Raw genomic sequence first — 13,201 nt, 5'->3', positions numbered from 1 at the left:
ACCTTTTATTCATTCCCTAAATCATCACTAGCCTGATCTCTTCCCAAAGCTTATTTTTCAATATCTCAATTTGCAGTCTCAATTGCCTCTTTGATATTCGTGCCCTAAAACTTTTCATTTCTTAGTCCAGTCCTGAAACTCCTTCAGGACCTAGTTTCAAGTCACAGCTATTGACCTTATTAATGTTTTTGATGATTACAGCAGGGGTAGCATAAAAGAAGTGGGTCCCACAGAGGCATAAGTTGATTGACCTAGCTGAGGTGAGAAGAGCAGGTACATGGATTGCCTTTGAAATAAAAGAAAGCACAGATTTGTTGGACTGACATGAAGGTATATTGAGAGAAGATGCTTTTTTAATGAGATACCAAAAGCCCTGGTATTGCAAGCAAGTTATCCTTACAATAACAACATCTTCAATGTGAAAGTGACATTAGGACCAATGAATTTAAGTTTAATCAACAGGTTACAGTATGCCAAAGGTATTACACAGGGTGACTATTTAAGCTTTAAGGAAAAAAAAAAAAACAAAAAAAACAAGAAAAAACAAACCCACAAAAACCTAGGAGTCTTATTAAATAGAAAACATATATTTGGGAAACAGTTCCTCAAAGTCTTCCCCAACAGCATACTTTTGACATCTGCTGCATTCATTACATAGGAAATGGAACAGACATACAAGAATATATAACACCAGTGTGTCCAGAATACCCAAAAAACCCCATTGCCTAGGCGTTTTCCCGTTTAACAAGCAACTTGCTGTTGTCAGGAATTGTAAAAGCACTTTTCTAACATAAAACTCAGAACTTGCGAAAGCCCAAGGTGATAAGCATCAGAAATATGCCTTACAAGCCACTGAAAGGTTGATAATAAACCAGGATTCTGTTTAGGTATTGAATTTGTTCAACTTATTTTCAAAAATCTGAAAATCAATAGCACCAAGGTCAAACATGTTGATACTCCCACAAACATTCCACGTTAAAAGACCCTATTAATACAAACATAGGATAATACCTTCCTCCCTTTGACTATATTACTGCATCTTCTATCTGACATATTAGTGACAGGAACTAATATATTTAATCAAAGACCATGCACAGAATTTTAGCCACTATCGTCTACAGTGCAGCTCCATCTAGAAGAGAGTCATTTTTACCAATCAGAATCACAACTGTACAACCATTTAAAAACTGGGAACAGGCTGCACCACAGCTACAGAACAAAAACAATTAAAAAAAAAATTAATCAACCATGCACAATTATCTAAACTGGCATTCAGCAAGGATATTGCAGAGAAAAATATTGAGACTGTTTAAAATACTTTGTGTTTCAGACTTCGATTACTATAGAAAACTGTCGTTACCTGCAGAAACTGGTAATAATCCAAGGTGGAGAGCTGCAAAAATAGCACTCACCTATTTACTACCTAAAAAGTACCTGGAATAAACAGTTATTTAGCAAAGAGAACACCTCACACTCATCCTAGTTACATCAAGTTTAAGATTCTCACATGGTTCTGACCTTCCTTCAGGGACAAGTAAGGTTAAAAAGGTTATTATTCCAAAAAGAAGAGCTTGTTACTCAACTGCAAAGTGAATAGGACAGAGGAGGAGTACAGAGGGCCCTTCTCCTCTCCCAGTGGGATAGCTGCAGGAAAACAGCCTCTAAATACGCAGATCTTTGCTCACAGTGTATGTGGAAGGAAAAAAAAAAAAAACAAAAACAAAAACAAAACCACAAACCAGTATGTGAGGTTTCCCTGAATGCAAACAATTTTACAGATTTACCTAAATCCATTTCTACACTGAGTACATGATATAGAAATGTCTATTTGAGAAGTTGAAGAAAAATAAAATCTAGTTTAGATATATGGATGTATAAACATTTATATAAAAGAGCTTGCACTGTCATTTTTTTCTTTCTTTGGTCCTCAGGGAGCTGCCTCTTTTACATTCATATATTTTACTGGAACTTTACAGTAATTCATATTTTCTATTAATTAGATAGAATTAGAGTAGAAAGATTATAATAAGAAATGCTTCTTTAGTTTCAAGTGGTTCATCAATGAAGACTTTACCTTAAATTACTATTCGCTAACACAATTCAAAAAAAATAGTTTAAATTTCTTCTACTTTGTGTAGCAGATGTTCAAGATAGTCTATTTAAATTTGTCTTTGTTAGAGGTGTGTTAAACTACTCAAATAATTCAGACAATCTGCAAACAAGATTTCTGACAGGTTGTGAATAACACTCAATTAGTACCATAACTTCTGAGATTAATTTTTCAATCAAGGCATTCCTGCCCCCACCCAAAAAAAAAAAAAAAACAAAAAAAAACAAAAAAAAACCACAAACATACCACATGAACTCACTCTCCAGCGTGTATTTCCAAAATTAACATCTGTTTGGTCTTAGTTCAACTGTAAAACCCAATGTCCATTAAATTAAACTACTTAGTTATTTTTTCGGATTTGGGTGGGGGTGGGGAAGACATGCTACCCTAAGACTGTACATAATTTGTACTTTAAACAACTGTACTCCTATTTGGAACAATAGATTTATTCCACTACACTATTTATTCTTCTTGATACTAGATGTAACAACAATAAATATTTTCCACGTGGTTATTTCTTAAAATCCCATGATTCTTAAAATCCCATCATGTCCTGAATTGCAAAAATGAAAACAGACCAGCAGTTGAGTGAATCTCATCACAGTAAATCAAACACTTCTTATTCTATAAACTCTATGAGTTTAGAAATACAAACGCTACTTCAGGTGATTAAATTCTGAGTACTAAGAAGTTATGAAAGGCTGTATTAAAAAAAAAAAAAAAGAAAAACATTGAGTGAAAAGTTGTATTACAGTATTTCACTGTTTACAGGACAATTGCATTACAGGAAAGCTTCATGACATCTGTTTTTTACCACCACTTCATTACATCAAACTTCTAAAGTTATCATGTTTAAGCCACAGCAATTTTATACTGCAGTTGCCTCCCTATAAAATTGACATACTGGTACTTCTGTACTTCAGGTGAGCGTTGCAAGATAAAATGAGGATATCAAAAATTGTGAGATTATAATAAAGTCACCTCCATAAGCAGGTCAGATACATTATCTATAATTTGGGCAAAAATATATCATGTAAGCTATGTAAAGATTGCCATGACAAACAGCATTATCTAATGTAACACACTTGAACACGGAAGCTCAAACAGAGGTGTGGTTAATTGAAGTGTGACAACAGAAGCACTGACTTAATCTGACAATATTTCGCTTTGTCTTTAAATAATGATTTAGCCATGTTGTTATGCAATACACATTGGGTACATTCTCCCTAGATAAAAAAAAAAAAAAAAAACAAACCAAAAAACAACAAAAAACAACACACCTTACTCTTTCAATTAAAAAAAAAACTTTGCAGACATGTTAAATTTAAAACTGGGTCCTTTAAAAAGTTAGCATCTGTGTCAATTTTTCCTTTGTCCCAAATGATCTTTTAATAACATGGTAACAAAGACTCTTAAACCTTTTCATATGTTTAAACTAATTGAAATCTTGTGCACAGGTTATATATAAAGAAATTAGGTTGCAATTAAGCATAGTTATTAATGATTCTTAAATCTAATTGTTGTGACTATTATAGACCACAGACAAGGTCAACTCTACAACTCAAGAAACTTTAGCTTTAAAGAAAAAAAATACCACCTGAATTATATGCATAAAACCCACTTTTGTAATGATATAGCTCTAATCATACTAAGCATGCTCATCCATTTTAAAAAAAACAGCTGTTTCCAAACTGATAAATTAAAAACATATCCCCCATGTAAAACACTAAATTTTATTTAGTAAATACAGAAAATCACATTAAGTAAAATTAAAAATACTCTTACAATATTTTTTTAAAAAGCCACTCTGCAAAACATTGTGCTTATAAGCAAATTCAAAATGTAAAAGTTATTTCAGCTACTACTGCAGTCCTTACACTAACTACATAACCGTCAAGTATGTATTTTAACTCCTGCATATCAGGAGCAAGGTTTGGATCACTGTAGTTCAGGTTTTCAGTCAAGATCACTTCCCTTTCACATGTATGCATTAGAATGAAAAACATTGGTGTTATCGAAAAAGGAAACTCATAAAGGAAGACAACATATCTATCTCCTAACGGGGCTACAGGAATAACTGGACAACAGAAAAAAGAAAGAAAAATTATTCTCCTCTCTTAAACAGAACACACTGACCCAGTGAATTGCAAGAATATCTTTGCAGCAGTGTGGGGACACAAGGCTGTGAGAGGCTTGATTCTTAGCATTACATCTGAGACACTAAGTCACAGACAACCATAAGACCGTCTGTACAAAATACATTCCCATTCCTCTCTTGCCTGAGCAGAGACTCCACTGTAAAAAGACCGCTCCGCTGGCACTCAGCTTGTACACGTTCTGATGCCTTACAGGGTACACCTGCATTAGTACTTTAGTCAGATAAGGAAAGCACTTTTGCAACAAATCTTCCCATCACCCTAGTTAATACACTTTCATTTGCTGCATAAAGCAGTCCTGGAGTGCACAAACCTGGTTCCTTTCAGATGAAACTAAAAACCACAAGATGTACTCCAGGAGCACTACTATTGCCAAGGGGGCACAGGAGAAGACAGGAGCCAGTCCAAAGTAACACCCACTTCACTTAAGAAATGCACTGAGCATAGATAGGTATCAGGTTCTCTTCACCAATTATTTCATCCTCTGAATCTGCTCTCACTGGACTGCATTACTTGCTCAGGCAGGCCCAGCCTCCATGCTTCAGGGTCTCCTTTCACCTGTGAGATGGGACCTGACTGCACTTAAGGTTCACTGAGCTTCTCAGGCTTTGCTTCCTCTGGGTTTTGTGTCTTCTATCGTCCAAAGAACTCACCTCCAGCCTGTCATCTCTGCCTGTTTGGCCATTCACACGTAACAACTTACTCTTCCTCGGTATCATCTATTCTCACCACACTGAAACTTCTTCTAAAGACTACTCAAAGCCCAAGTATGATCATCCTTAATGAAATAAACTTAATCGTGGCATTTCTTAACTTTTGAGTGCTGGCTGATTTTAAAATACTAATACTTGAATGGGTTCATCATTTAAGCACGCACAGAAAAACAGAGCGTGGAAGCCAACTGCGTAGCATCACATCAACTCTTCAATGCTCAACATCAGAGTTAAAAGCTTAGAAACATACAGCCCTCAGCCCACTATTATTGACACGGATACAGCACTAAGGATAATAAAGCAAACATTTTCTCAGTGCATTTCACAGCCATTAAGAATTGTAACACTGTGCCCTAACAGACTCTGTCTTCCACAGCCTCCCTCTATCAAGAGTCTCAGCTCAGAGAGAGATCACCAGCTCAACTTTTAGTCCTCCCTTCTCATTCCTACACGTAGTTCACTTAACCCACTTTTGTAATGACCTATCTCATTAGCTGGCTACTCAAAACCATTCTTCATCCCAGTACTTAAAAGTCATCCTCATACTCCTTGACTGGGCTGTGAATGACAGAGAGAGATTGTTTTCTTCTTTTCCATATATTGCAGACCTTCCTGACTCCCAAAGGGAACCATTTTAAAAGGTCCTAGGCTATAAGCACGTGACCAAGTAATTCAGTATAATAGAAGCAGATCAGTCAACTGAAGCAGCTGATGCCCAGGCCCCTGTGTTTCCAGCATGTAGGGTTCACAGGTTTTATTTCAAGCTAAATACAGTCTGGAGCTTCAGATTGAAAGTTGCACCACACACATGGTTCAAGGCTGTCCAAAGGACCGATCACTGGTGCCGGAGTTCACTCAGTGTTCCCCTGGAGGAGAGATCCCATGCTCAGCTTCCTCCAGGAGGAACCTGGTTTGTACCTACAAAAACCACCCTGTGAACTGAGCCAATGAGCATCAAGTGGGGATGATCAGAGAATTCACTTTAAAACTGTAACAGCATGATAGCTTGTGGAAGCAGGGCAGCTTTACCCAATCTCACAATGCATCTTGGTACAGAGAGAGAATATTTAGCTGCCAAAATAAGAAGCGTCTACTGAGCATATTCCAACTTTCAGAATTTAGATTAAGGTTGGACACTTTTTCTTGGCAACAATTAAAAAAAAGCCATTAACAACTTCGATTCTCTTGCTCCGGAGCAAGGTCATGTTGTAATTACATGATACATAAATAACCATTGTATTAAATGCTTACAAATTTTTGACATTGGAAAACACCAGTGCACTTCTCCTTATGTTTTCAGAAACAAGCAAAATGAACATTTTAATCCACCACCAACCAGAATAAGTCAGATACAGAAAATTAAGGACAATATTAGATCTAATAAAAAAAAAAAAATCCCACTTAAACCTACACTGTTACCTACAGCAAGAAGGAAAAAAACAACCATACATTCACTCAAAGTTAATTAAAGTAAGGAAAAATGCATGTCATGGAATGTCTTTACTTAGAAAAGAAAATAATTTCTAACAAAACTGACATCAAAAGGTCAACTCAGTAGGCTTTTCTTCAATTAATAGATAGTAAAACAGCACAAGGAGGAAAACCTTTAATTTATATTTCAGAATTTCAAATATTCAGTAGGACATTGAGTTTCATTGTACATTGTCCTTTTCTGGACCCCAGAGATAATTTATGCATAGCCAGTGCTCAGAGTTGATATCAGGATGTAATATGAATGAGCAATATTACCTGAAGGATCTGATGTCATGTAAAAGAAAATTATTTGGATTATCCTAATCATTTTCTAATACATTTGAAAGAAATTTATATGAAATAATCAAAAAAGGAAATCAGATACCCAAACTGAGTAAACAACAACAAGATGGGAAGGAAAAATAATTTATAATTTTAAATAGTTCCTGGCATGTAAAATTTCATTTGTTAAAAATATAAGTATATATTCCACAATAAGAAGCAGATCTTAAGCTTCACAGTTTAGTCTGTTTTCATCTAAATTGCCCGTAATGCATCCTGAAATACAATTTATGCAGGAATAATAACAGAGTAATAAACTTTTTCTCTTATTCTCTTGGCTTCTTTGACATTTAATGTCAATCTGCAATAACAAAGCTAATAATAATCTTTGTCTTCACACACTGCTATTGAAAAAAAGCATTGCTTTGTAAATTAAAGGGTAATTTTGTTCCCACAATTCCAGCCTAAATCTTTCTGGGCTAGAATCACAGAAGCTCATGGCATAAATCACCCTATAATCCAGAACACCTTCTTTCTGCAAGAGAGATGATGTTCTTTTGGAAATAATCATGCGCACAACCACAACCCAAAGCAGACCAGCACGAAGCATGGACGATTTCATCCAAAGTTCATTACATGATACAAATGCCAGATATTTCTAAAGGTTTCCCATTCAAAGCTTAACACACAGCAGCCTTCCCAAATTTGTAAATCACATGGTGACACATTATAAAGCAACATTTCAAGAAACTACAGGAATTCAAATGTAACAGAAAAATCATACTTTAGACTGGTTTGTAATTATGAACATATTCTTTAATCATATGGCTTCCAGGTCTGCAAAGTAATTAGGTGTATGCTGAGCTTTATGCAAGTATCATGTTGTTTTTAAGGGAACTACTTGCATTTGTAATACAAGCTGAGCTACAGTGAATGATTTTGGCATTTAGGAAGTTTCACACAAAGTATCGTATCCGTAACAGCTTCCAGGCAACCTTCTACTGTGCACCTCTATTACTACCTCTTCCAGCTGCCACAACAGCCTACTTAGTCTGATACATGGGTGACAGCAGCTGCAACAGCAAGGTTAAGTTGGAATTACTGAGTCCAACTTCCTCTTCACTGTCAGTTACCCCTATAAACAAACAGGGGGAGTGCTGAGGGTTAAGTATTAACAAGACCAAGGCCTTAATGGCCATGAATTCCATATGGTCAGATTAGCTCGCTGCAGACCAGAAGATAAATCAAGAATGCTCATACGTGTAACCATGTAATGCCACTGCACAAAGTGTATGATATGTCAGAGGAACTTTCGATTAAAAGGTAGAACTTACCCCTCTTCTGAACCCAGCCTTCCTTCACAATGGTAACATCGCTCATGATGGCTCCACTCTGAACCCCCAACTCAAAAGAGTATTTCTTTGAGTTATCAGCTTGTCTGTTTGGCTTCTCTTCTGCAGCTCTTCCCAATTTCTACTGATGAGTCAGCCTGGAAGGAAATATTAGAGAAAGAACTTAAGTTTTTTCTGTTTTTCTCACTTGACAGCCAACAAAAAAAATCTTTGTTGATGTCTTCCACTGACTGAGCTCATATTAAAATCTGCCTTTTTTTTAATTAACCATATAACAGAATCATGTTTCTTAAGCACAATTTCCACAAACACTGTAATACTTAAAAGAAGCAGAATGTGTTAAATTTTAAATCGTATAACACTTTTATGAAATGGACCCAATAGTATTCTCTCACACTAATGCACAGGATGCTGTTAAATGAAAGGGTGCCAGTACTGCTTCAAAGGTCCAACTCCGAACCCACAGGAGCTTTAACCATTCCCATATTTGTCAGAATTCACGTGATGGACAAGTGGTTCCTCTATTATAGCTATATTGATCATATCAAGAGTGCAAGAAAATGGAAGAAAAGGTTCTGTAAAGGAGCTTAAAACCAAAGCCTTAAGTATTATGGATACGGTTATCCTCATAACTGTTAAAAATCTGTAGTAACCAGTTTATCAGCCATGCAATTAGTTTTTTTAATGCTTGAATTAAAAAAAATAGTAAAGGCTACAGAAATACATCATTCTTCCTACTCCACTATAACTTAATTATAGCCAATACAAATCCTAAATTTACAGAAGTTTTTAAAAAACAGCATCATCCGCAAGTACACAAACAGAAAAACAACTTCTTAGGAGTACAAATTCACCAAAAAAGCCAATGTTTAGTTTATGAAAAGAAGGAGCACACATTCTCTCAAGGCTTTAAGCCAAGCCAGGCAGTGACAAGAGTGCTCTTTTCCCTACAAAGCTCAGCTTGCAGGGGACAGAAGGGAAGTTAGCCCTGGAACAGGACATGCCACTCTCAGAAGCCACAATCCTCTCAAGCCCACAGTACCTAACAGCTGTGAAGAAGAGATAAATAGCACTACAATCAAGTAGGATGAGAAGCCAGAGGGCAGGAGAGGTTTCCTTTTTCCAGCAGACTGCCTTTCCCCTCCATCCTTCAAAATAAAGAGAAGCATTCAAATAATGCTCATCTAGAAAAGGGTAGAAAGCCAAGAAAAGGGATATCTTGGATTGTGGAGGAACATCCTGCTACAGCTGTACACACAGGAGCACACATGTACACAGCACCAGCACGGAACAGGAACCCGCACACCAGTTTAGTACTACCAAATGCAGCACGTACATATCCATTTAGCAGACTGACCAACAAATGTAAACGTGATAGAAACAAATACGACTGTGCTCGAAGCAATCTGTGCAACAAATGAATGGAGAAAGGACTGGGAAATAAGCTGGTTTAAGCCAACCAAGTACAGGCTAAAAACTGAACCGCTATACACGTGAAGGTTATTTCTTATTTATCATTTGAAAAATGTGTATTTGCACCACACAGCAGCTAGATGGAAGGCTATTTCTGTAAGGATGCTGGGCTGTGCAAAACAAAACTTGGTATGAAGACTTTTTTCAAGTGATACGCAACAAAAAATGCAGTACAACCTGATTTTACAGAAACACTGAAGTGTGTCCATTTTACAGTTTTGCTTTCGGTGAACTATTTTTTCAAAAACATGCAGTATTTCAGCTGCATAAAAATAAAAACCACAATGCTGAATTCATTAATACTGCAAAGTTTAAGTACTATTGAATACAGGGCCTCTGAGACATCTCCAGGGCATGGGCAGATATGACAGCAAGACCTATGCAGGTGATGCACAGCCTTTTGCATTGGCATCATACCCTGTTGCATCTAAAAGGACACTGGACACCTGTGTTTATGCAACTGCACCCTGCCTTAAGACTTACATAGTGTTTAAGTTTTTGTAAGAGTTAAAAGAAAATGTTATGTACAAGGTTTTGGAAAGATAAGAGACTGCTTCATTACTGTTAACTGATCTCACTAGTTTTAGCTGTTCAGACTTTGCATTATGTAAGTCAGTATGGCAGAAATAACCAGACCCTGCATTTCCACATCCTTCGCCTTACTAGTGAGAGAGTTAATTTCTGCGTTATACATTATCAGAACTTGTACTCGTGCACTTCAAACTAGAGATAAGCAAGTCTATCAGCTGTGAGTGGAAAGAGATCCTGACAGATTAAGACACGTGCCTGAAAGCAGGCTGAAGTTTTGCTATTCTGGATCAACGCAGCACAGTATCAGCTCTTATTACAAACACACAAATCTTTACAAAGCCAGAGGTGAGTGTCAAACAACTGTGACCTAAAAGCAGCTGTTCTGTGAAGGAAGTGTAAGCGCATTAGTATCCAAATATCCGACTTAAATTCGCTTTTCCTACAATACTTTCATTGCATTCTTTAAGAAGTGATCGCAGGTGACTTTTTTTTTTTCCCAATTATAAAGACCAAATAAGCAATGTAACACACAGTACTTAGTTTGGACTGGCATTTGCTGCAATATGTTTTACCCTTTTGGCAAATTTAACATACTTTCCAATTTTGGTGTGTGCTTATGAAAAGTGCAATAATTTATTTTTATTGGTAGAGACTAAGCTATAAGAAATGAACTTCTGTACTAAGTAGCAATAATCTTGTCTGCCCACATGCTGATCATTAAGTCCATGATTTCAGTAGACACCCAGTTTTAAAGAATGAGTTGATGCTTAAAGCTCCCTATTTATTCACTGAATATGATTAAGTTAGCATTACTCAATCAAAATCTGATCTACGACCAATTTTCATGTCAGCCAGTGTCCCAACAACCTCAAGTGTATGTCTGTAGGATCACATCCCACCCACCGCATGTACTACTTTTACTGAATTTTGAACAAAACCTGCAAAATACAAATAAATATGGTGACAAAACTAACTAAGTTATCTTCAGTTTAGCTTCACAATATGACCGGGAACAACTTAAGTAGAATTATCAACAGTTGTATGGTTATAGCAATCAGTCCCTTAATGGCTAATTAAAAGTCAAGCTGAACTACATAGGAAGCTGAAGAAGATAAATAGAAGCATTAAAAGACTAATGAAAATAAAGATTATATGTTCACACTACACTTTCAAGATGCCATTTGTAAGCATCTGTAATATTATCCTTTGTTAAATTCCTTTGAGACTTCCTAAAAGCTGAATTCTTTTACTCTGAAACTCATTCAGCGAAGCTCTAAAAGAGCAGACTTTTGAGAATTACTTCTTATCATGACAAAAACTGACCTTAATGAAAAATAGTCATACAGAAACCTTCTTCCCTGAAGATGTAATAAAGGATTTTTATAGACGTAAAGCAGTTGTCTGAAATATGTGGAACAAGAACTCTCACATGAAAATAGCATTTCATCTACAGTTCAACTATTTCAAGAAAAGCTACGGAAATGTTTATTCTGCACAGCTGGCACAGAACTTAAATAATTGTTAGCAATCAACTCTGCTCTCCCAATGCGCTTCAAGTTTCAGCAGCTGGTATATAGTAATTTTTACAGTTTCCCTTATTGCTATAGGATGAACCCACAGAAATAGGGGAAAAAATGTGTAAGAACTGAAGTTGAAGATATTTTGCATTCCAGCTGCTCCCTACAGGGAAAAACTTCACTTGTTTTTATATATGTTCTAGCAACTGCAGAACAGGTTGGATTGCTTTCCCCCACACGCATTATCAAACAGAACTTGGAAGATACTTTTCCAACAGTATATTATGTGTATTCTGCAGGCAGTATCAGATAGCCATGTATATGCATAACACATACAAGGACCTATTGTCTGAATGCTTTATGGTGCGAATGTAAAAATTTACTCCATCGCAGTCTGTCACATGAAGAAAACACCTGGATTTTTTTTGGATCTGGTAAAAAATAGTATAACTTTTCCTTTCTTCTTTGGAAAGCTATTAAGCCACTTTTATGGTGTTAGATGAAACAATTCAGCACACTTCTAAAGAGCTAGTATTACACTTACAAGTTCCTAGCTGTAGATGTTGCAAAGGCATCCTTCTGAACAAAGATTAAGGAGAAACTATTACATGCAACAGAGTTCCAGATCCCTCTGCCAAGGCTCACAGTTCTCCCAAGCCATGGTGCAAACTAACCAACACCTTTCAAGTTTTCATCTTGACCTTTAAGAGTAACAGCAATATAGAGAAGGACCAGCTCATTCCACAATGCTACCATATGGGAACTATAAGATCAACCATTAAAATGAGCAATGTACCATTCAGTAGGAAGACACCTTTTCCTAAACTTGTATTTTTAAATTAAAGGAGGCTCTTATGCCCATCACAGCAGTCAGGTACCTCCACAGACCCAGTGGATGGGGAGAAGAAAAGAAATCCCTTCCAAGCAGAAGGACTAAAAACAGTGGTTCAGGACTACACTTAACAACCACTATGTGTAAGTGAATAATCATCAAGATTCATAAGAACAGACAACACTCCCTTGGAATCTGGGCATCCTCCCATTTCCCCCATGACAAGAGACAGCTGAGTAAAGAAGACAGTGCCCATAAATTCAGTGTAAATTGTATGATTCAGGTCTCTGTTGTAAGAACTTTCATAAACACAGGCTCCTACTTTCAACAATTTTGGAGCTGAGAAAAAACAGATACTCTCACATTTACCAACTCAAGTTACCAGAGAGAATACCAACAGGATCAGTTTCAGCACTTCCAGAGACAATCCCTATAACTTCTTGTAGCATTATCAACTTAGTGATTCATCCAACCTTATTTTCTTAATATATAAGGGAACTACCATTTTCCTCTTTTACAAGTAATCATTTGCTTAATAAAATGTTTGGGGAAAAAAAACAGCAAGTGAATCTTTCTGATTCACTTTGCCTGACTCACTGAGATTCTTTGGTCCTCAACATAAGCAGAGCCAAATCCCATCATCTCTACCTCCTTATTTCTCAGAAAGGTAACTGAAAAAATTTGGGCAGGTACACACAAAACACTACCAAAAAAAGCACCTCTCAGTCATCCTGTAGTGGCTTCCATCACACACACGTTTGT

The 13,201-nt window shown here is 36.6% G+C and overlaps 1 protein-coding gene across 1 annotated transcript in view; it reads right to left on the bottom strand.

Annotated features, from left to right (window-relative positions):
- The window catches only part of AKT3 (AKT serine/threonine kinase 3), a 157,236-nt gene that overhangs the window by 136,040 nt on the left and 7,995 nt on the right, over positions 1 to 13,201 (bottom strand). Inside the window, exon 2 of the mRNA XM_082481086.1 lies at positions 8,069 to 8,223. Coding sequence (XP_082337212.1) covers positions 8,069 to 8,114 — 46 coding nt within the window. The 5' untranslated portion in view covers positions 8,115 to 8,223. The remainder of the gene's footprint in view (positions 1 to 8,068; positions 8,224 to 13,201) is intronic.

Source organism: Vanellus vanellus (assembly GCF_965231255.1).
Source record: "Vanellus vanellus genome assembly, chromosome: 3".
NCBI lineage: Eukaryota > Metazoa > Chordata > Aves > Charadriiformes > Charadriidae > Vanellus > Vanellus vanellus.
Note: the sequence above shows the minus strand (reverse complement) of the source record. Positions and strands in the feature narration are given on the sequence as shown.